Source organism: Perissodus microlepis, chromosome 13 (genome assembly GCF_051167445.1).
Source record: "Perissodus microlepis isolate ML-2025 ecotype Zambia chromosome 13, ASM5116744v1, whole genome shotgun sequence".
Lineage (NCBI taxonomy): Eukaryota > Metazoa > Chordata > Actinopteri > Cichliformes > Cichlidae > Perissodus > Perissodus microlepis.
This window is the reverse complement of record NC_140473.1, coordinates 11,228,709-11,253,602: the sequence shown is the minus strand read 5'-3', so window position 1 is coordinate 11,253,602 and position 24,894 is coordinate 11,228,709. Positions and strand designations below refer to the sequence as shown.

The window sequence follows — 24,894 nt, the reverse complement described above, 5'->3', positions numbered from 1 at the left end:
ACATATAAGTTTTTACTATTTCTTTTCCATATGGGGTGGTACATTGTCTTATCTAATGCAAGCTTAACACATTAAAGCCTAACTTATCACTCAAAACAGCTTTTTAAAGATTTTTGCACAAACTGAAACTATTGTGGTGATTAAAGAAACAATAAATGTGTCTGGATCATCCCAGTGTTTGTTTTTAACCTCATGAAGCCAAGTTTACATTTTCCTCTAAAGGGGCTGCAACACCCGGCTGCACAAAACCTTCACTTTTTTCAACAGTTTCAGTCTTTGAATATTTTTCATTTCTTACAATCAGAATTCTCCAATAGATTTGTAGAAGAAAATTATTTTCTTTCATGCATCACCAACTGAACGTTTTATGTTAACGTCTCAAGCTCAAGCCTAACCTCATTGAATTTTGCTTAGCAAAGTACTTTTCAACTCTAATAATTAGTAAGATTATATTTCTTATCATCTGTTGGTCGTCTGACCTGATAAACTTCAATGAACATTATAACACAGGACTGATTGTCTCTATAAATGGGCTCCTGCACGCTTGCAGACATTTTTCCATCACAATTATGGATGATGAAGGATTTGATTAAAGCTGTGAAACATTACTGATAACCTTCATGTGATGTTACATTAAAGCCAATTTTCTATTAAAAGCAGGGACTTTTCTAACTGACCTCTGACCTTTGAGCAGTAATGTGTAATGTATGCTTGTATGTAACTGTATCTGACCTGGATTTTATCACCAGTTTCAAATAAGAATCTACTTTAAAGTCTGTCCTTCAATACAAAATAAGTTCAACTTTATCAAGGCTGATGGTAAACTGTCCCTAACAAGTCCACTTTATTGCGTGCTCATTGACTTTCTCCTATCAGAGCTGTTTAACAAGTCCACTTTATACATGCTTATTAATCTATCACGCTTATCAGTGGCTCATGGTTGCTTAAAGCCTATGTCTGAACTTGAGCACAGAGGCAGAGCATCATTCATCTTGGCAGCAGCTCCAGGATGACAAACTCCACTTTCTCTGCATCAAGACAGCTCATAGCTTTTTAACAGTCTCTCCTGATAGTCTCATATCATCTGCTCTAATCAATAACCATACACTATCATTACAATGTAGACTACAGCTCAAAAGTCTGAGGTGAATTAGAAATGTCTTGTTTTCAGAATAGACTCAAATTTGGTTTCAGATTGAATCACAGCAATTTATCAAAATAATCATATAAATGCTTAATATTAACACTGATCACAAATCATCAATGATTTTAAATAGAATATCTACAGAGGTGTTCAGAGACCCATTTTCAGCAATAATCCCTCCTGTGTTCAGCCCCATATGGAAAAGATATATATAAATCTTATAAAGTTTGTATCTGTCTTGTGTGAAACTTGTATGAAAAGCAGATAAGAGTGAAAACAGATATAAGATCCCTTGAAAAATTATATAATGAAACTTGTATGTTTTGGATACTTACTAAAACAATATATGAAAGTAATGAGAAAGTGGCCACTTTCATGAGTAATCACATATAAGTTTTTACTATTTCTTTTCCATATGGGGTGGTACATTGTCTTATCTAATGCAAGCTTAACACATTAAAGCCTAACTTATCACTCAAAACAGCTTTTTAAAGATTTTTGCACAAACTGAAACTATTGTGGTGATTAAAGAAACAATAAATGTGTCTGGATCATCCCAGTGTTTGTTTTTAATCTCATGAAGCCAAGTTTACATTTTCCTCTAAAGGGGCTGCAACACCCGGCTGCACAAAACCTTCACTTTTTTTAACAGTTTCAGTCTTTGAATATTTTTCATTTCTTACAATCAGAATTCTCCAATAGACTTTTAGAAGAAAATTATTTTCTTTCATGCATCACCAACTGAACCTTTTATGTTAACGTCTCAAGCTCAAGCCTAACCTCATTGAATTTTGCTTAGCAAAGTACTTTTCAACTCTAATAATTAGTAAGATTATATTTCTTATCATCTGTTGGTCGTCTGACCTGATAAACTTCAATGAACATTATAACACAGGACTGATTGTCTCTATAAATGGGCTCCTGCACGCTTGCAGACATTTTTCCATCACAATTATGGATGATGAAGGATTTGATTAAAGCTGTGAAACATTACTGATAACCTTCATGTGATGTTACATTAAAGCCAATTTTCTATTAAAAGCAGGGACTTTTCTAACTGACCTCTGACCTTTGAGCAGTAATGTGTACTGTATGCTTGTATGTAACTGTGTCTGACCTGGATTTTATCACCAGTTTCAAATAAGAATCTACTTTAAAGTCTGTCTTTCAATACAAAATAAGTTCAACTTTATCAAGGCTGATGGTAAACTGTCCCTAACAAGTCCACTTTATTGCGTGCTCATTGACTTTCTCCTATCAGAGCTGTTTAACAAGTCCACTTTATACATGCTTATTAATCTATCACGCTTATCAGTGGCTCATGGTTGCTTAAAGCCTATGTCTGAACTTGAGCACAGAGGCAGAGCATCATTCATCTTGGCAGCAGCTCCAGGATGACAAACTCCACTTTCTCTGCATCAAGACAGCTCATAGCTTTTTAACAGTCTCTCCTGATAGTCTCATATCATCTGCTCTAATCAATAACCATACACTATCATTATAATGTAGACTACAGCTCAAAAGTCTGAGGTGAATTAGAAATGTCTTGTTTTCAGAATAGACTCAAATTTGGTTTCAGATTGAATCACAGCAATTTATCAAAATAATCATATAAATGCTTAATCTTAACACTGATCACAAATCATCAATGATTTTAAATAGAATATCTACAGAGGTGTTCAGAGACCCATTTTCAGCAATAATCCCTCCTGTGTTCAGCCCCATATGGAAAAGATATATATAAATCTTATAAAGTTTGTATCTGTCTTGTGTGAAACTTGTATGAAAAGCAGATAAGAGTGAAAACAGATATAAGATCCCTTGAAAAATTATATAATGAAACTTGTATGTTTTGGATACTTACTAAAACAATATATGAAAGTAATGAGAAAGTGGCCACTTTCATGAGTAATCACATATAAGTTTTTACTATTTCTTTTCCATATGGGGTGGTACATTGTCTTATCTAATGCAAGCTTAACACATTAAAGCCTAACTTATCACTCAAAACAGCTTTTTAAAGATTTTTGCACAAACTGAAACTATTGTGGTGATTAAAGAAACAATAAATGTGTCTGGATCATCCCAGTGTTTGTTTTTAACCTCATGAAACCAAGTTTACATTTTCCTCTAAAGGGGCTGCAACACCCGGCTGCACAAAACCTTCACTTTTTTCAACAGTTTCACTCTTTGAATATTTTTCATTTCTTACAATCAGAATTCTCCAATAGACTTTTAGAAGAAAATTATTTTCTTTCATGCATCACCAACTGAACCTTTTATGTTAACGTCTCAAGCTCAAGCCTAACCTCATTGAATTTTGCTTAGCAAAGTACTTTTCAACTCTAATAATTAGTAAGATTATATTTCTTATCATCTGTTGGTCGTCTGACCTGATAAACTTCAATGAACATTATAACACAGGACTGATTGTCTCTATAAATGGGCTCCTGCACGCTTGCAGACATTTTTCCATCACAATTATGGATGATGAAGGATTTGATTAAAGCTGTGAAACATTACTGATAACCTTCATGTGATGTTACATTAAAGCCAATTTTCTATTAAAAGCAGGGACTTTTCTAACTGACCTCTGACCTTTGAGCAGTAATGTGTACTGTATGCTTGTATGTAACTGTGTCTGACCTGGATTTTATCACCAGTTTCAAATAAGAATCTACTTTAAAGTCTGTCTTTCAATACAAAATAAGTTCAACTTTATCAAGGCTGATGGTAAACTGTCCCTAACAAGTCCACTTTATTGCGTGCTCATTGACTTTCTCCTATCAGAGCTGTTTAACAAGTCCACTTTATACATGCTTATTAATCTATCACGCTTATCAGTGGCTCATGGTTGCTTAAAGCCTATGTCTGAACTTGAGCACAGAGGCAGAGCATCATTCATCTTGGCAGCAGCTCCAGGATGACAAACTCCACTTTCTCTGCATCAAGACAGCTCATAGCTTTTTAACAGTCTCTCCTGATAGTCTCATATCATCTGCTCTAATCAATAACCATACACTATCATTACAATGTAGACTACAGCTCAAAAGTCTGAGGTGAATTAGAAATGTCTTGTTTTCAGAATAGACTCAAATTTGGTTTCAGATTGAATCACAGCAATTTATCAAAATAATCCTATAAATGCTTAATATTAACACTGATCACAAATCATCAATGATTTTTAATAGAATATCTACAGAGGTGTTCAGAGACCCATTTTCAGCAATAATCCCTCCTGTGTTCAGTCCCATATGGAAAAGATATATATAAATCTTATAAAGTTTGTATCTGTCTTGTGTGAAACTTGTATGAAAAGCAGATAAGAGTGAAAACAGATATAAGATCCCTTGAAAAATTATATAATGAAACTTGTATGTTTTGGATACTTACTAAAACAATATATGAAAGTAATGAGAAAGTGGCCACTTTCATGAGTAAATCATGTAAGCCTTATATGATTTACTCATGAAAGTGGCCACTTTCATGAGTAATCACATATAAGTTTTTACTATTTCTTTTCCATATGGGGTGGTACATTGTCTTATCTAATGCAAGCTTAACACATTAAAGCCTAACTTATCACTCAAAACAGCTTTTTAAAGATTTTTGCACAAACTGAAACTATTGTGGTGATTAAAGAAACAATAAATGTGTCTGGATCATCCCAGTGTTTGTTTTTAACCTCATGAAACCAAGTTTACATTTTCCTCTAAAGGGGCTGCAACACCCGGCTGCACAAAACCTTCACTTTTTTCAACAGTTTCAGTCTTTGAATATTTTTCATTTCTTACAATCAGAATTCTCCAATAGACTTTTAGAAGAAAATTATTTTCTTTCATGCATCACCAACTGAACCTTTTATGTTAACGTCTCAAGCTCAAGCCTAACCTCATTGAATTTTGCTTAGCAAAGTACTTTTCAACTCTAATAATTAGTAAGATTATATTTCTTATCATCTGTTGGTCGTCTGACCTGATAAACTTCAATGAACATTATAACACAGGACTGATTGTCTCTATAAATGGGCTCCTGCACGCTTGCAGACATTTTTCCATCACAATTATGGATGATGAAGGATTTGATTAAAGCTGTGAAACATTACTGATAACCTTCATGTGATGTTACATTAAAGCCAATTTTCTATTAAAAGCAGGGACTTTTCTAACTGACCTCTGACCTTTGAGCAGTAATGTGTAATGTATGCTTGTATGTAACTGTATCTGACCTGGATTTTATCACCAGTTTCAAATAAGAATCTTCTTTAAAGTCTGTCCTTCAATACAAAATAAGTTCAACTTTATCAAGGCTGATGGTAAACTGTCCCTAACAAGTCCACTTTATTGCGTGCTCATTGACTTTCTCCTATCAGAGCTGTTTAACAAGTCCACTTTATACATGCTTGTTAATCTATCACGCTTATCAGTGGCTCATGGTTGCTTAAAGCCTATGTCTGAACTTGAGCACAGAGGCAGAGCATCATTCATCTTGGCAGCAGCTCCAGGATGACAAACTCCACTTTCTCTGCATCAAGACAGCTCATAGCTTTTTAACAGTCTCTCCTGATAGTCTCATATCATCTGCTCTAATCAATAACCATACACTATCATTACAATGTAGACTACAGCTCAAAAGTCTGAGGTGCATTAGAAATGTCTTGTTTTCAGAATAGACTCAAATTTGGTTTCAGATTGAATCACAGCAATTTATCAAAATAATCATATAAATGCTTAATATTAACACTGATCACAAATCATCAATGATTTTTAATAGAATATCTACAGAGGTGTTCAGAGACCCATTTTCAGCAATAATCCCTCCTGTGTTCAGTCCCATATGGAAAAGATATATATAAATCTTATAAAGTTTGTATCTGTCTTGTGTGAAACTTGTATGAAAAGCAGATAAGAGTGAAAACAGATATAAGATCCCTTGAAAAATTATATAATGAAACTTGTATGTTTTGGATACTTACTAAAACAATATATGAAAGTAATGAGAAAGTGGCCACTTTCATGAGTAATCACATATAAGTTTTTAGTATTTCTTTTCCATATGGGGTGGTACATTGTCTTATCTAATGCAAGCTTAACACATTAAAGCCTAACTTATCACTCAAAACAGCTTTTTAAAGATTTTTGCACAAACTGAAACTATTGTGGTGATTAAAGAAACAATAAATGTGTCTGGATCATCCCAGTGTTTGTTTTTAATCTCATGAAGCCAAGTTTACATTTTCCTCTAAAGGGGCTGCAACACCCGGCTGCACAAAACCTTCACTTTTTTTAACAGTTTCAGTCTTTGAATATTTTTCATTTCTTACAATCAGAATTCTCCAATAGATTTGTAGAAGAAAATTATTTTCTTTCATGCATCACCAACTGAACCTTTTATGTTAACGTCTCAAGCTCAAGCCTAACCTCATTGAATTTTGCTTAGCAAAGTACTTTTCAACTCTAATAATTAATAAGATTATATTTCTTATCATCTGTTGGTCGTCTGACCTGATAAACTTCAATGAACATTATAACACAGGACTGATTGTCTCTATATATGGGCTCCTGCACGCTTGCAGACATTTTTCCATCACAATTATGGATGATGAAGGATTTGATTAAAGCTGTGAAACATTACTGATAACCTTCATGTGATGTTACATTAAAGCCAATTTTCTATTAAAAGCAGGGACTTTTCTAACTGACCTCTGACCTTTGAGCAGTAGTGTGTACTGTATGCTTGTATGTAACTGTATCTGACCTGGATTTTATCACCAGTTTCAAATAAGAATCTACTTTAAAGTCTGTCTTTCAATACAAAATAAGTTCAACTTTATCAAGGCTGATGGTAAACTGTCCCTAACAAGTCCACTTTATTGCGTGCTCATTTACTTTCTCCTATCAGAGCTGTTTAACAAGTCCACTTTATACATGCTTATTAATCTATCACGCTTATCAGTGGCTCATGGTTGCTTAAAGCCTATGTCTGAACTTGAGCACAGAGGCAGAGCATCATTCATCTTGGCAGCAGCTCCAGGATGACAAACTCCACTTTCTCTGCATCAAGACAGCTCATAGCTTTTTAACAGTCTCTCCTGATAGTCTCATATCATCTGCTCTAATCAATAACCATACACTATCATTACAATGTAGACTACAGCTCAAAAGTCTGAGGTGAATTAGAAATGTCTTGTTTTCAGAATAGACTCAAATTTGGTTTCAGATTGAATCACAGCAATTTATCAAAATAATCATATAAATGCTTAATATTAACACTGATCACAAATCATCAATGATTTTTAATAGAATATCTACAGAGGTGTTCAGAGACCCATTTTCAGCAATAATCCCTCCTGTGTTCAGTCCCATATGGAAAAGATATATATAAATCTTATAAAGTTTGTATCTGTCTTGTGTGAAACTTGTATGAAAAGCAGATAAGAGTGAAAACAGATATAAGATCCCTTGAAAAATTATATAATGAAACTTGTATGTTTTGGATACTTACTAAAACAATATATGAAAGTAATGAGAAAGTGGCCACTTTCATGAGTAATCACATATAAGTTTTTACTATTTCTTTTCCATATGGGGTGGTACATTGTCTTATCTAATGCAAGCTTAACACAGTAAAGCCTAACTTATCACTCAAAACAGCTTTTTAAAGATTTTTGCACAAACTGAAACTATTGTGGTGATTAAAGAAACAATAAATGTGTCTGGATCATCCCAGTGTTTGTTTTTAATCTCATGAAGCCAAGTTTACATTTTCCTCTAAAGGGGCTGCAACACCCGGCTGCACAAAACCTTCACTTTTTTTAACAGTTTCAGTCTTTGAATATTTTTCATTTCTTACAATCAGAATTCTCCAATAGATTTTTAGAAGAAAATTATTTTCTTTCATGCATCACCAACTGAACCTTTTATGTTAACGTCTCAAGCTCAAGCCTAACCTCATTGAATTTTGCTTAGCAAAGTACTTTTCAACTCTAATAATTAGTAAGATTATATTTCTTATCATCTGTTGGTCGTCTGACCTGATAAACTTCAATGAACATTATAACACAGGACTGATTGTCTCTATAAATGGGCTCCTGCACGCTTGCAGACATTTTTCCATCACAATTATGGATGATGAAGGATTTGATTAAAGCTGTGAAACATTACTGATAACCTTCATGTGATGTTACATTAAAGCCAATTTTCTATTAAAAGCAGGGACTTTTCTAACTGACCTCTGACCTTTGAGCAGTAGTGTGTACTGTATGCTTGTACTGTGTCTGACCTGGATTTTATCACCAGTTTCAAATAAGAATCTACTTTAAAGTCTGTCTTTCAATACAAAATAAGTTCAACTTTATCAAGGCTGATGGTAAACTGTCCCTAACAAGTCCACTTTATTGCGTGCTCATTGACTTTCTCCTATCAGAGCTGTTTAACAAGTCCACTTTATACATGCTTATTAATCTATCACGCTTATCAGTGGCTCATGGTTGCTTAAAGCCTATGTCTGAACTTGAGCACAGAGGCAGAGCATCATTCATCTTGGCAGCAGCTCCAGGATGACAAACTCCACTTTCTCTGCATCAAGACAGCTCATAGCTTTTTAACAGTCTCTCCTGATAGTCTCATATCATCTGCTCTAATCAATAACCATACACTATCATTACAATGTAGACTACAGCTCAAAAGTCTGAGGTGAATTAGAAATGTCTTGTTTTCAGAATAGACTCAAATTTGGTTTCAGATTGAATCACAGCAATTTATCAAAATAATCATATAAATGCTTAATATTAACACTGATCACAAATCATCAATGATTTTTAATAGAATATCTACAGAGGTGTTCAGAGACCCATTTTCAGCAATAATCCCTCCTGTGTTCAGTCCCATATGGAAAAGATATATATAAATCTTATAAAGTTTGTATCTGTCTTGTGTGAAACTTGTATGAAAAGCAGATAAGCGTGAAAACAGATATAAGATCCCTTGAAAAATTATATAATGAAACTTGTATGTTTTGGATACTTACTAAAACAATATATGAAAGTAATGAGAAAGTGGCCACTTTCATGAGTAAATCATGTAAGCCTTATATGATTTACTCATGAAAGTGGCAACTTTCATGAGTAATCACATATAAGTTTTTACTATTTCTTTTCCATATGGGGTGGTACATTGTCTTATCTAATGCAAGCTTAACACGTTAAAGCCTAACTTATCACTCAAAACAGCTTTTTAAAGATTTTTGCACAAACTGAAACTATTGTGGTGATTAAAGAAACAATAAATGTGTCTGGATCATCCCAGTGTTTGTTTTTAATCTCATGAAGCCAAGTTTACATTTTCCTCTAAAGGGGCTGCAACACCCGGCTGCACAAAACCTTCACTTTTTTTTAACAGTTTCAGTCTTTGAATATTTTTCATTTCTTACAATCAGAATTCTCCAATAGATTTTTAGAAGAAAATTATTTTCTTTCATGCATCACCAACTGAACCTTTTATGTTAACGTCTCAAGCTCAAGCCTAACCTCATTGAATTTTGCTTAGCAAAGTACTTTTCAACTCTAATAATTAGTAAGATTATATTTCTTCTCATCTGTTGGTCGTCTGACCTGATAAACTTCAATGAACATTATAACACAGGACTGATTGTCTCTATAAATGGGCTCCTGCACGCTTGCAGACATTTTTCCATCACAATTATGGATGATGAAGGATTTGATTAAAGCTGTGAAACATTACTGATAACCTTCATGTGATGTTACATTAAAGCCAATTTTCTATTAAAAGCAGGGACTTTTCTAACTGACCTCTGACCTTTGAGCAGTAGTGTGTACTGTATGCTTGTATGTAACTGTGTCTGACCTGGATTTTATCACCAGTTTCAAATAAGAATCTACTTTAAAGTCTGTCTTTCAATACAAAATAAGTTCAACTTTATCAAGGCTGATGGTAAACTGTCCCTAACAAGTCCACTTTATTGCGTGCTCATTGACTTTCTCCTATCAGAGCTGTTTAACAAGTCCACTTTATACATGCTTATTAATCTATCACGCTTATCAGTGGCTCATGGTTGCTTAAAGCCTATGTCTGAACTTGAGCACAGAGGCAGAGCATCATTCATCTTGGCAGCAGCTCCAGGATGACAAACTCCACTTTCTCTGCATCAAGACAGCTCATAGCTTTTTAACAGTGTCTTTCTGTCCTCATACTTCTATACATTCTTCTGTAATAGATAACTATACGCTATCATTGTAATCAATCTACACTACAGCTCAAAAGTTTGAAGTCAATTTTCACCTGGTTTATAATCATGTGATTGGTCCACACACCAGTGTCTAAAAAAACGCTCATTTTTATCTGTGTCTATCATCAAAATTTGAGTTGATTGCAATCTCTCCCTAACAAGTTCACTTTAATGCGTGCTCATCAATCTCCTCTACAGCTCAGCTAACTGAAGTCAGTTAGAAACGTCTTTTTTTCTTAAAAAAAAACAAGATTCTTTTTTATATTTTGTAAATTGGTTTTGAATGCAAATAAATATAATTGCTTAAAACTTGCATTGATCACCAATTATGATTAATGTTTGATAAAATATTTGCTGGTGTATGGATGCAACAATAATGGTGGTGTGTGGATTACAACAATAATAGCGAGTGTGCAGATTATATTACCTTCCCTCAGTTTATCACATTAAATCTCATCTTACTAGTGACCCAGCAGTTTTTCCAAATACAGCTGCACTAACCAACATCATTTTTTCAAGTAATATAAAAATCATTTTTATATATTACCTTTTTAAACATCCCATTTTTTCTTTCTAATGTCATTAAATCAAGTTTGCACATTTGTATAACAACAGTTGGACCTCCAGATCTTTTTAGCTTTTAGTTTTTTCTCAGTGTCACACATGGATTAGTTTTCGTCTCTTTCAATAAGAAAGTCAAATCTTCAGACATTAAAGCAATCTTTGTTTCTTTCAATCATCCTAATATTTTTAATCTCCTGTAATATAATTGCAGTTAACCAGAGCTTAGCTACTCTGATCTACAGTGATTTGGGGGGTTTGGATTTGTTTTTCACAGGTGCAGAGCCTTTTTCTACAAAATTAAGAATAAACTGCATTTTTTCAAAAGTACCATTAACTATGTAGACTGACAAGTAACTAAACATGTAACACAGTGATCAGTAGAGAAGAAAGAAAATAACCCATTTCAACATTTCTAGTTCAGATCAAAATTATTGTTCTGATTAAGGAAACAGTAAATTTGGCCACGTTATTGTCCTGATCCTCCAATTTTCCCTTTCCAATGTGACTAAATAAAATTCAACTTTTTTTTTTTTAAATAAAAGCAGATGAACACCCAGATATTTCTTACAGTAAGAATCCTCCAACAACCTTTCAAAAGAAACATTTTTTGTCTTTCCTCAATTTTAAGAGTAACTGAAGCCACAAACCTGAAGCTCGAGACCCCAAACTAACCAAATTTAATGTTTCCTTAATCAGCACAGTAATTTTTAACTCTTTGTGTGTTATGTTTACTCACAGTTTTGATGCTTGCTTCTTCGACTTGATCCACGATTAGCTCTTCACCATCGCTCTGCTGTTCCTCTCTCCTCATGCTTCTCCTTCATGCGTCCTGTCCTCAAATATAATCCAACCTGCCTCCTTGTTTCCTCCTTGACTTGTATTAGCAAAATTTCCAGTTAAATTAAGAGAAATCCAGAAAAGTTTTCCTGTTTCAAAAGCTCTTCCAGTTGCCTGTCTTCTTGTCCTCCTTTAAATGTGCATTTTTCTACATTTGTATTTATTTGACTTCATATTGCCATGACAACATAGCACAGAGCATCATGGTAGATTAAGGCAGGGGGTTCTGTCCTCTGCAGAAATGCTGGTGTTCCATAGTGATGTAAAAGTATGTTAATAATCTTTAAACAGACACTCACTGATCCTGTAAGAGCAGGAATTTAACTACAAACCCTCACAGTCCCCATCAGCATAGCTGGACTGGCCATCGGGCATACCGGGCATTTGCCCGGTGGGCCGATGGTCATTTTTCGTTTTAAATGGGCCAATGTTTTGTTGTTGTCTTTTTTTCGTAACCGTGTAAACAGTGAAAGGTGGCGGATTGGACAGATGCTGGCAGACGTGTAAAAATAACTCAATTGTTTGGTAGTGGCTATGGTGGAGCTTACACGGATTCAGTAAAATTAGCAAGTGGTGGAGGCCAGCAGGTGGATGGGGGAAAGGGGTGGCGGAGGTGGAGAGACCCAAGGCGGCCGCCAGTCCGACTGTCAGGTGAAATGAGCTTCAGGTAAGAAGTTATGACCTGCAGTCTATCTGGGTCAAACCAAGTTTAGGTGTAGTTTATTTTCCTTGTGCTAACTTGTGCTAACGTTGTGCTACAGTCAGTTACAATAACTGGTACTGTGTACTAGCTAGCATGATGGAGTTTCTGTACAGTTGGGTGGGTGCTATGATGTTACTGGTGAACTTTATTTTATTCATAAGGTTAGTTAGTAGAGTTGCCAACCGTGCCATAAAAAACGGAATCCTCTGGTATTCAGAGTTAATATTATGCGTTTTGTATTGAGCTGAAAATAAACGCGATTTGTCCCGTACTTCAGCTACAATAAAAAAAGACACAAAGCTGGAGTTATTCTGTGTCTTTACGCTGTCAGCTGCCTCTTCTTCTCTCACTCTCCCCCCTCCCTCTCCTGCTGCTACTTCAATCATGAAACTGATCAATGATCAGCTGATCGGCGTTTCTGCCACAAGTCCCGTCTCTCTTGCTTGTTTATCTCCCGCTTTGCGCCAGAAAGAGGAAACTAGCGGAGGTCGCGTTAAACAGCAGAAGCGCCTTTAAACTTGATAAGCTGTTGTTAGAATTTATTTAATATTACTTTCTAGTATCAGCTGATGTTTGTTGGAGCCACAGCTGTAAAAGCTGCTGGTCATGATATCGGTTTGGTTATCTGGTGAGAGGGAAACATGAAGATGAAACCAGGAGATGTCCTTACTGAATCATCAGAGCTGAACAGGTGATGGAGAAACAGGTTTGTGGTAAATAAATAGTTGATGAAAATATCACTAAATCTGTCATTTATTATTTTTAATATTCAGTAATGGTCATGTCTCACCTCTAGTCTTCTCTGTCTTAATTTCAGGTTTCCACCATATGTTGTAGATAGTTCAGGAAGTTAACTCAACCAAGCAGTCTTTGGGTTTCGGCTAAGTACTGTTTAGAATAGCAGAATAGGGAGGATGGTGTAGGTTTAAGTTTATTAGATTGATACATATGTACCAACAAGACAGTGTACATCACTGTCACAACGACGTTTGTTTTCATTCAAAGGCTTTATGGTTTTTCCTATAATACCTGGTGGGCCGGTCTCTAGTCAAAATGCCCGGGCTGATTTTTTGTCCCAGTCCAGCCCTGCTGTGGGGTAGTCCAGTTTACTGAAGAACGCCTCAGGCTGTCCAATAAATATAAATATCATGCTTTATTGCAGCTTGAAAAACTCCATGCCCTTGGCTACAAACCAGCACTGCTTCTTGGGAAGAAGAGCAAAAAAGGAGAACTCGGATATGAAATATTAACCCCTGGCTGCAGACTAACAGCCTATGTTCAGGAATCCCTTCAGAGGATGGGCTGATGTTATGAGTACCTTTGTAAAGGTAAGATTCAGATCCTGCAGTTTTAAAGTTATGATTTATGTTTAGTGTCTAAAAATATTTTCTTATGTTTACCTGTTAGAAGACCATTTTACTGTAAAAACAGAAATTCAATCATCAATCCTTCTCCCATTTTCACATAAGCAGCACATCATTTATAAGTGTTGGTTTCTTCCTCAGCAGTAGTTAACAACATATGGTGGCTTATTTTTCCTTTCCAAATCTTGAGTGACAGCCACTTTTGCTGCTATCACGCTTAAAGATAGAAAGAAAGCAAAGTTATCAAAAGACTGATCTGCAGATTGCAGCTACTTAGACAACTGACAATCTGTTTGTGCCTGTTTTCTTCCTTCATTGATATATGTGTAACTGATACATGTGATGTGTAACTGATACATGTGATGTGTGAATGAGAATCTATGTTAATTAAAGTAGTATTAAAGTACTTACACACTGTAAATGGCATAAAATCAAGTGATGGTGTAGCTTAATAAAATAGTGATGGGTATAGATAACGTTGCATTGGAACCTTTGTGGATATTTAAATGTTAGTAATCTGGGCAGAAATGATCACATTTTACTTTAGTTTGTTTAAAGAGCACATTGTACACGGGCCTTGAAGAAAAGGTATGTAGTCTTAAGCACGATGTTTTGGTGGAGTCAGGGGTCTGTAGCATTTTGCACTTCCAGTAGACTGACGTTTGGTCATCATCATCATCATCATCACTGAGTCACAACATCTTCTCCTTCACCCTCACACTTTAACTCCACTCTGTTCCCTTTCATACGTCATATATACTTAGTCTGCTACAAACCAGGAGGCGTAAAGCAGGATAAAGTTCAAAGTTTGACCCATTGTGTAAACTAACTCGAATGATCAACAACCAGGAGGAGGCAACGATTATGGAGCCACGGGAGGTGAGGACCACGCAGGTGGAGGAAGTGAGGAATGTGATGGAGAAGATTGAGCTCAACAAGGGACAGGATGACCCACTGAGCACTTCAGAGGGGCAAGTGGAGCACGCAGGCAACAAGACCAGCAAAGGTGATTTGTATGTTTGTATGTATTGTATGCTTTATATTTGGAGTCCAGGCTGAATTTTAGAGGAGTACCTGATGGCTGAAACAACAGTAATTTATGTTGCCTGACCAAGGATCAAGGAACATGTATTTTACACCAGTTGATACATGTACAGTCAAATCTATTGAATGTTGATATTATTACATTTAATGTAACCATTTAAAATGATTTTGTTTTTGTTTTTCTCCTAAAATCACATACGTCAACACAGGATCCACCAGGGGGAGAGTTTTTGGTGAAAGCCACAAAAAGACAAAGATGGGTATGTCATTGTTTGTGGAAGTATTTAGAATAGTTTGATACACTGTAGTAGAGTGTGTATGGTAGTGTATGGTAGATTCGATTCAAGGAACATTATCATATGCAGATGAAAACAAAAGTTGTGCGATCTCTGAAAGTGTTTTGTTTATTTGCTTTTTGTTTGTTTATTGTTTATGAAACTGGTGACTTGGCTGTGATCTTCAGTCCCAGAAGCATCAAGATCCAGACCTAAGAAGAAAAGGCCACTAGTAAGTATGCTTTTGCTGATGCTTTTAATCACCACAGCTCATTTCATTCAGTACAAATACCTGTAGATATGTGATGATTCCAAGTTTACATTACACTAATGGCAGGAAACTGCATACATGTGTCACCTTATACACATACCACATACTATAGAATTCAGTCCCCTTTGCTTTTTGCGGTCTTATTGCAATATATAAGTACTTTTAACAGATGAATCAAGTACAGTTAAATGCATTCACTCCAGTAAAAATGCTTCTAACACAATGCTGTTGCAAGCAGCAGATTTTCTTTTTCTGTTGTCGATGTAGATTAGATAGAACGTTATTAATCCCTCGGGTGGTTCCTCCGGGAAATTCAGTTTCCAGTATCAGAACACTGACAGAAGTTGCATATTACAGAGTTAGAATATCAGGACGGGACCAGGTTGGTGGGGGTCAAACAGCAGATCCAGTCATGCAGTGATAATTCATATTTAATGCAGCAGCATTTTGTTAGAAATGTGTAAACGATTGTATTCTAATCACATTGGCTAATTTTATATGCATATATAAATAAAAGGTATTTTTTATTATGTCAACAGTCCTCCAACAGCATCCAGGAAGTACTGTCCTATTCCCATGCCTCTGTCCAAACCAGGCGAGTGTTTCCATGTCACTTCAATGTGTTCTTTGCCATCAATAATTTTATGTTGATTTTTTGTTACATAAGCATGCCTCATGTGTCCTTCCACTTTTTTTCCCTTGTCATTTCTCGCCTCCTTTGGATTGTTTTTTCCGTCTCTTATTCAATCATTCCTCACAATTTATATAATCCTCTTACCCAACTCTGTCTCCTTCCTCTTCTTTTCCCCTTCAATCTCTCTCACCGTTCATCAATATCACACATCCAGACTATACCCGTAAGATAGAGTTGATCCGCTACCTCATGAGCGGCTATGTGAACGGCAAAGTGTTGGACACGCTGTCCGAGCACACCGACTCCCTGGCGTCCTCTGCTCTGGCCAGTCTGGAGGACGAGGCTGACCAGCTCTCTCACTTCCCCTTCCTCCCCACTCTGAGATATTTTCAGTCTGGAAAGATGAATCTGTTGGGCTTTAGGCTGCTTCTCAAGGTTCAAGGTTCAAGGTTCTTTATTTGTCACATGCATAGACAAGTATACACAAGTATAACACACAGTGAAATGTAGCCTGACACGCTCCTCGACATGTGCAAAAATGGGGGGGTAGAGGAAGAACATTATATATATATATATATATATATATATATATATATATATATATATAGTATATACATTGGGTGAATGTGCAGTAGTAGCAGCAAGCAGGTGAATTCTGTACATTAATATGAATAGACATCTGACTATTTTACAGAATAGACAATATAAACATATTTAAAATTAAAGGAATTTGGAATGTACATTGTGCCTTGGTTTAGAGTGTCTGGAAGAGAGTCCTGTCTCAGTCAATTATAGATGATGTGAGAGGGCGGGTGTGTGTGTGTTTAGGGCCCGGATGGCTTGGGGATAGAAGCTCCTCTTGAGTCTCTCTGTCCTTGCCCGGATGATGCGGAACCTTCTACCAGATTGCAGAAGTTGGAACAGTTTGTTGCCAGGATGGGACGGGTCCTTCAGTATCTGCGTTGCTCTAGTCCGGCATCTCCTGGTGTAGGTGTCCTGAAGCGGGGGGAGAGCAATCCTGCAGCAGCGTTCTGCTGTACGGATCACTCTCTGGAGAGCTTTTTGGTCCTTCACACAGCTGTTTCCAAACCACGATGTCATGTTCTGTGTGAGGATGCTCTCCACAGCGCCTGTATAGAAAATCCTGAGGATCTTTGGAGAGACCCTGAACTTCCTCAGTTGTCGTAGGTGATACAGGCACTGCCTAGCCTTTTTGGTCTGGACCTGAATGTGGGCAGCCCATGTCAGGTCTGAGGAGATGTGGACACCAAGATATTTGAAGGACTGCACCCTCTCCACTGGAGCTCCATTGATGATAATGGGCTTGTAGTCTCTGTGCTGACCCCTTCTGAAGTCCACCACCAGCTCCTTGGTCTTGCCGACGTTCAGCTGGAGGTGGTTGTCCTGGCACCATGATGCCAGATTCTTCAGTTCATCCATGTAGGCCACCTCATCGTTGTTGGAGATGGCACCCAACACCACTGTGTCGTCAGCAAACTTCACAATGGTGTTGGAGCCATGGGTGGCCACACAGTCTGAAGTGTAGAGGGAGTAGAGCAGTGGCGAGAGGACACATCCCTGAGGTGCTCCTGTGTTGATGGTGATGCTGTTAGAGACGCATCTACCCACCCTCACCACCTGAGTTCTGCCAGTGAGGAAGTCCAACACCCATGCACATAGACGGCTGTTAAGTCCCAGATCCCTGAGCTTTGTGAACAGTCTGCAGGGCACTATTGTGTTAAACGCTGAACTGTAATCAACAAACAGCATTCGCACATAGTTACCCTGTTTCTTGTCCACGTGGCTGAGGGTGGTGTGCAGGACGTGGGCGATGGCATCCTCTGTGGATCTGTTGGATCGGTAGGCGAACTGCAGCGGATCTGTGGTGTCTGGGATGGAGGAGGAGATGATGTTCTTCAGCAGCCTCTCAAACACCTTCATTACTACCGAGGTCAGTGCAACTGGCCGGTAATCGTTCAGGGATGAGGGTTTGCTGTTCTTGGGCACAGGGATAATGGTGGATCTTTTGAAGCATGTGGGGACCACAGACTTCGCCAGGGACTCGTTGAAGATGTAAGTGAACACACCTGCTAGCTGGTCAGCACAGCAGCGCAGCAGACGGCCGGTGATGCCGTCTGGCCCCGCCGCTTTCCTTGTGTTCACTCTCCTCAATGCCGCTCGGAGGTCATGCTCCGCGATGCTGGTCACCGGTCTCTCGCTGATGACGTCACTGTCCTCGGTATTCAGGCGGTAGATAGCGTTAGCCGCCTGGCTAACCTCGAAACGGGCGTAGAACTGATTCAGCTCGTTGGTGAATGCAGAGTCGGCGTTGATCGGCGCAGTGTCCCTGGCTTTGTAGTCCGTAATGGTGCGTAGTCCGTGCCACATACTCCGTGTGTCGCCCTGGTGGAAGCGGGACTCCACACGCTCCCGGTACCGGCGTTTGGCATCTCTCACCGCGCGCCGCGCGCCGTATGAGGCCGCTTTGTAGGCGCTCATATCGCCAGTGGCGAGACCCGCGTTGTAGGAGGCGGTCCTGGCGTTTACTGCAGTGCGGATCGATCTGTCCATCCACGGTTTCTGGTTTGGGAATGTGGTGACCCTCGCAGTGGGGATAATCTCCTCCGCTAGCATATTGACGAAGCATACTGCTACTTCCGTAAACTCGTTGATGTCGACTGCGCATGCGCTGAACATGTCCCAGTCGACGTCGTTGAGTGCGTCCTGTAGCGTAGCTTCTGATTGGGCAGTCCACCGTTTTACCTCTCTCGTGGTTACGTCTTCCCTCCGTATGTTTTGTTTATACTGGGGAATGAGGAAGATGGCGTTGTGGTCAGACTTTCCAAAAGCCGGGTGTGAGACAGCTTTGTAGCCCTGCTTGTATGGTGTGTAGCAGTGATCCAAAATTCGATCCCCTCTCGTTGGACACGAGACATGCTGGTAAAAGTTTGGCATGACTTGTCTGAGGTTCGCTTTATTAAAGTCTCCTGCTACAATGAGGGCTGCGCCCGGGTCCTTGTTTTGAAGCGAGCTCAGCACATCATGTAATTCGGACAAAGCCATACCTGTGTCCGCTTGGGGTGGGATGTAGACCACCGTGGCGATGACCGAGGTGAATTCACGGGGCAGATAGAAAGGGCGGCACTTAATGCTCAGGAACTCCAGATGTGGCGAGCAGCCGCTGGAGAGAGTAGAAATGCTCCTGGCATCACACCACTTTCTGTTTACCATGAAACACACTCCTCCACCTTTGGTTTTGTTCGACTCTGCCGTTCTGTCCGCGCGGAGCACAAAGAATGAATCCGACGGAGTTACGGCATGGTCCGGCACGGTGGGGGTCAGCCATGTCTCCGTGAAGCACAGAATGTTGCAGTCCCTCATGTCACGTTGGAAGGTGACCCTTGCTCTTAGGTCATCGAGCTTGTTCTCCATGGATTTTACGTTGGCCAGTAGGATACTGGGCAGTGGTGCACGATGCGCCTGCTGTCTCAGTCTGTTCCTAATGCCAGCGCGGTTCCCCCGGCGCTTCTTTGTTCTGCGCCTTGGATGAGCGGCCCGTCCTCTGTAAGCAGTTCATGCTGTAGCTGTAGCTGATGGACCAAAAAATTACATTTCATATTTTAGACATTCAGCTGCTGACTCTGAAGCCAACAGGCTCTTGAGTGTGGATGGTTGTGTTGGTACTGGATGCTGTGATAAAACAGCTGTTCTGATCTGTCTTCATTCATGCCTGTCGATATTAAGCCTCCTAAGCTCCAAACCAGTAAAAGCGATCTTTGGAGGCAACACCCTTTTTAGTACTTTTCTGTATTTGTTTGTGATTGTGTGACACTGAACCATAGTGCTATGTATATCCTCTGTAACACTCAGATGTTTCCAGATCAATGTTTCCCCCCTCAGCTGTTTCTCACTATAAAGTCTTACCTCAGTAACAATGAGGCCAATGAGGCACCAGCAGAGCATATCTGGCTCTCAGTCTGTGGCTGATAGTGCCCCCTGCTGTTAATAACAGGAACAGTGCAACCTTGTATAGAGCTCATAGTGATGGTCTTACGATTGCTGCTGCAAGGCAGTCATTTGTATCCATGTGTGCTGTATATTCTGAGCATATGCAGTTATGTGAGCTCTCAGGTTTTATGTATCAGGACATAATTTAAAAAAAAACAATCAGGTCCTTAGTAGGTCTTAATATGAGGTAAATGCAACCTCAGATGAACAACACATAACACATTATACCAGGTCATTATTTATTTAACAAACACTGAGCCCAAATTCAGATGTGGTGTTTAAAAAACTAAGTACATCCAAGACTATTTCCATAATTAGTTAAGAGGGTCAGTATCAGCCAAGTGCTAATCAAATGCAATAGATCATCAGTAAGTGTAACCACTACTGTCAGTTTGCTGGTGTGGCGTATTCAGGTAAGTGGTAACATAGTGAGGATTAGAGAAGCAGTTGTTGATACCCACGAATGTGGGAAGGCTTTGAAGTCCATCATTTTACAGCAAGAAAGATTATTCGCAAGTTAAAAAATTCAAAGACTGTTTCCAATCTTACCAGGAGTGGACGTCCCAGAAAATTCACCCCACACATCTGAGGCTCTACAGGCCACAGTTAGCATGCTAAATGTTGGAGTTCATGGCAGTGCAATTAGAAAAAGACTCAACAAATATGGCCTGTTTGGAAAGGCTTCCAGGAGAAACCATTTTCCCTCTAAATACAACATGGCAGCATGGGTTAGGTTTGCAAAGTTGAAAACCTAAGCCCTAATGCACAGCTTCAACATTGGTGAAAACCAAACACGGCATATCGGACAAACAGGTCATACCAACGGTTTTGCTCGGGTGATGATTATTTGAGCTTTTTTGCTGCCAAAGAACCTGCAAAGTGTCCAGGTCACTGAGTGAGCCATGAAGTACTCTAGAGTCAAAGAGATCATCGTTGGGTCAGTGACTCCAGAGCGCAGCAGCAAAGCAACAACAGAGTGGTGCTGCAGTGGCTCAAAGTTGAGACTTCAACATGATTGAACGTTAAGAAAGCTGTGAATGAATAAATATCTGCAAACTTTAATGAACCGAAGAAACATTGTAAAGACAAATGGGCCAGAAATCCATCCACACTGCTGTGAAACACTAATAAAAAATGATTACCTCAAGTTTTTGCTGCTAAAGTTGGTTCCATCAGCTGCTGAATCACAGGTATAATGATGATGTGGTGTAATAATCTAGATCCAGATCCTTAAACTGCTTTTTCACGTGTCTGTAAATGAATTTCTTTCTTATCATTGTCCCGATTGGTGTCGGCTGACACTTGACACTCTGTGGCTCCTGATTTGTCTGTTGTCAAGGTCTCACCTCAGTGCAATTCCTCACGTTTTGTCATGATTAAAGGATGAATGTGAACACCGCTTCAGTCACTGCGTTCACTTCTTGATATGTCAGAACTGTGCTCACGTCACTCACTTTTTTTAACAACATGACACACTGCTGTAAACAGAGACCCTGTAATGTTAGCACCAAGTAGGACTTCATAAAAAATAATGCTGTCAAGCTAACTTTTCCTCTTTCTGTCTTTTTCAGCACTTTCTATCGCTTTGAGGCAGTGTGGGACAGCTCCCTGCACAACTCCCTCCTGCTCAACTGCGTAACTCCCTATGGAGAGAAGATCTACATGACCTTATCTGCGTATCTGGAGGTCAGCCACTGCTCCGCCTTGTTGTACCTGTTTTTTTTACGTGTTTTTAAGTCTCTTGATGTCATCGTGTCTAACACACACCCTTTATCTCCTCTTTACAGCTGGACCATTGCATCCAGCCTGCCATTATCACCAAAGACATCTGCATGGTCTTTTACTCCCGAGACGCCAAGTTGTCCCCACCCCGTTCTCTCAAGAACCTCTTTGGGACTGAATACTCCAAAACTCCTGACTGGTAAATCTGGGCTGCTGCACTGTGGCCATCTCTGTTTCACAATCAAAGATATCTGCCCTGTTACAAAGTTTCCTTCTTTCCTTAGATAGCCTCATCCTAGAGCACCAGTGGGAGCTAGAGAAGATGGAGCAGCTGCAACTCAAAGACCAAAGTGCTATTCTAAAAAGGGTTTTTTAGAGTACAGACTTTACATGACTAACCCTCCCCTCTTCTCCCCACCTCACATTCGTCCCCATCTTTCGTCCAGGTGGATGAAAAGACACGTCACCTTGTGGCGCTGAGAGAGAAGCTGGGAGAGGCGGCTCCCGTGGGAACAGCTCCCACCACCAAGTCCCTGAGCGAGTCTCTGTCCCCCAGCGTGAGCTGGGGCACTCTGTCCACGTCCACCTCCATCTCCTTGCAGATCTCAAGCACCACCTTTGAAAGCGCCATCAGGCCGAGCGAGAGCAGCGGCTACAATTCCGCTGACATGGAGAGCTGGTGGATCGTGAGAAGGAGCTGGCCACCAAGGTGAGAAAAACGTCGGAGGCAGGATAGACGTAAAACTCTCCCTGCAGATCTAAGCTGGCGAGGCGGCGCGGCGGCCTGACGAAGAACTGATCGGGCGGAGCGGTACGCGGGAAAACCACCGCTTCCATCCTTTCTGAAAAGCCTTTGAAAATACAGAAAATACCAAGTGTTAAAACTTATTCATCATTGTGATTCTTGATGGTTTTCTCTTGTAAGTAGACTTGTGGCTTAAGTCTCTTTTCATGCGACTGAAACGTTGAAGTTCCACAGAACTTTTGCCTCCCCGCTTCCCTCCAGCAACCCCGCTGCCAGCTCAGCTTTCCTCCTCTCTATTCCCTCCCCTCAGCTTTTTGTGTTTTCGTTTCGATGACAATGTTTGGGTCTAATTTTGTTCCGCTTGGTTGTCATTCCCAAACTCCCCTAACTAAGTAGCATGTTGTAGTTGTCTACTTGTGTGTGCGCAACTCTTTAGAAACTTTCCGTTTGCCAATCATCTGTACAAAAGAAAATGTCTTTGTCGGTTTTATTTGTCTCCTGAAATGAGTTTCATTCTATTTTGGGTTTTTTTGCTGTTGGTTTTTTATTAAATTAACATGCTCGCGTGACACCTGCAGCAGTCCTCAGGAGAAGACCAGGTTTGCTCAGTTTAGAACAAAAAACAAAAATGAACCAAATCAGCCAGCTTACATTTGAAATCATGACGAAAAAATCTACAGATATCTCCAAGTGACGTGTTAGTTTACGCTCTGCTACCTAAACTATAGCTGCTAATAGATTTATAGGGTATTTTTCTTCTCGCAGTGAATTTGCATCAGGCTGAACCATCTCTGAAACAAAAACTCAAAGTGGGAATGAACTTTGACAGGAGAGCCTCGCCCGATTTCCTCTGTCATCCACGTCATACTTAGATCCTCCTCAATCTGTGTACATACGCCGCCTCTAAACCCCCGATAGTGCCAGTGTCAGTTAGTGAGTCAGTAAAATACTGACTCACTAACAGGGTTACAAGGAGATGAGGAGGAGGACTAGGAGGATGAAAACGAACTAAGGAGAGAACTTGATTTGTACATGCAGTCTGTTCTGGGATGAGTGTGGTAGTTAACCCTCATTTAACACATCCCTCTCTGCTCCTCTAGCTCGCTCTATCTCACTGAGAATCAGAAAGCCTTGACATTTACTGCTATTAACTTTACACTCTTGTTGTAAAGACGCAAAGAAAACACAGTGAAAAGGTTAGAAGGACGTAAGGAAAAAGAATGAATGAATGGTTTAATAGAAGGAAAGAAGTTAAAGGGACTACATATTCAAAGGTCTTATTTCTGATACTACCCCATGAAAATATTTGCTCTGTGTGCCGTGCTGCAGCTGCTACATTCGGCTTCAGATTCACTTTTTGGCGCCTACGCCTCTCGAGATGTGTTAATGCAGAAAGGTATTGAAAAACTCTGGTCAACCAACCAGCAGTCTGCCTGCTGTGTCGTATGAAATGCGTGGAAGGAGAGGTACCAACTGTCTGTTACATATAGATGAAAAACAAAGCTCTGACGTGACCTCGGGTCAGCCAGCCTGACGGTCAGAGAAACAGAAACGTGCTGGATTGTGGATCTCTGAGCTGCACATCAAAGATGCACCTATGCACAGACCAAGTCTCAAAAGTGCAATGTACCTCATATACATGTTGATGCGAAGCGCTGCCAGAGCAAACGTTTCCACTTCATTTGCAGAGGTGTTTTTATTTTGGATTGTGTATTTATTGTTTGCAATGTTTAAATATTAGTTTGCAGCTCTTTGCACATATTAATAAAAGGTTCAACTAACTGATCATTTAAAGTCTGTGCGGTTTAGTTGTTCCACTCATATTAAACCAAATGATGGTGTGGCGGCCTGTTCTAGTGTGAACTAAGAGAGGGTTTGAATGTAAGAGAGGGGGGGAAGGAAAAGGAGACCTAACATGTAACCCCTGCACCTCGACTGAGGAGGTGAGTTACATTAGTGCTTCCTCTTTATTAGAAAGCGGGTTGAGTGAATTAGAAGTCTGTTATTTTTTTGGAGGAGATCTACTCATTAGTCATGCGAGGCATCCATCTGAACTCTATCAAAATAAAGGTGTATTTGAACTCATTTTAATTTTTTCTAATATCAGAGATATAGGACTATACAAAGTAGCTGGTGACATCTAAAACGACAGCAGACTTATTGTGTCTTTCTTCACCTCATCACTTTTTTCTGTGTGTGTTTTTCTGTTGATGCCTTTCAAACAAAACTAGCCATGATATTTTCCCCCTTCCCCCTCTGACAATTAATATCAGTTAACCCCGCCCCCTTTCAGATTTGTTCACCAAAAGAAAAGAAAAAAAAAAACGTCATTAACGC

At 39.3% G+C, this 24,894-nt stretch overlaps 1 protein-coding gene across 4 annotated transcripts; it reads left to right on the top strand.

The window, feature by feature from the left end:
- Positions 1 to 11,910: 11,910 nt before the first annotated feature.
- On the top strand, positions 11,911 to 22,975 carry LOC146374742 (uncharacterized). 4 transcript variants are annotated; one of them, XM_084949053.1, is made up of 9 exons: positions 11,913 to 12,458; positions 13,657 to 13,822; positions 14,708 to 14,864; positions 15,112 to 15,162; positions 15,366 to 15,409; positions 15,988 to 16,043; positions 21,662 to 21,776; positions 21,878 to 22,011; positions 22,097 to 22,975. In XM_084949053.1, coding segments are annotated over exons 2-9 (612 nt in total). In that variant the 5' UTR covers positions 11,913 to 12,458; positions 13,657 to 13,768; the 3' UTR covers positions 22,098 to 22,975. The 4 variants fall into 4 exon arrangements, with proteins under 4 accessions (XP_084805176.1, XP_084805179.1, XP_084805178.1 ...); XM_084949050.1 differs by having other exon boundaries at positions 11,911 to 12,458; positions 21,878 to 22,975; XM_084949052.1 differs by lacking the exon at positions 11,913 to 12,458 and adding an exon at positions 12,493 to 13,185 and having other exon boundaries at positions 21,878 to 22,975.
- The last annotated feature ends 1,919 nt before the right edge of the window (positions 22,976 to 24,894 follow it).

Bases quoted from the DNA above. Each gene is read 5' to 3' on its own strand.
- LOC146374742 (XM_084949050.1), top strand. From the start codon at position 13,769: ATGTTCAGGAATCCCTTCAGAGGATGGGCTGATGTTATGAGTACCTTT. The intron at 13,823-14,707 runs GTAAGATTCAGA...ATCAACAACCAG, and splicing joins TTATGAGTACCTTTGTAAAG to GAGGAGGCAACGATTATGGA. The intron at 21,777-21,877 runs GTCAGCCACTGC...TCCTCTTTACAG, and splicing joins CCTTATCTGCGTATCTGGAG to CTGGACCATTGCATCCAGCC.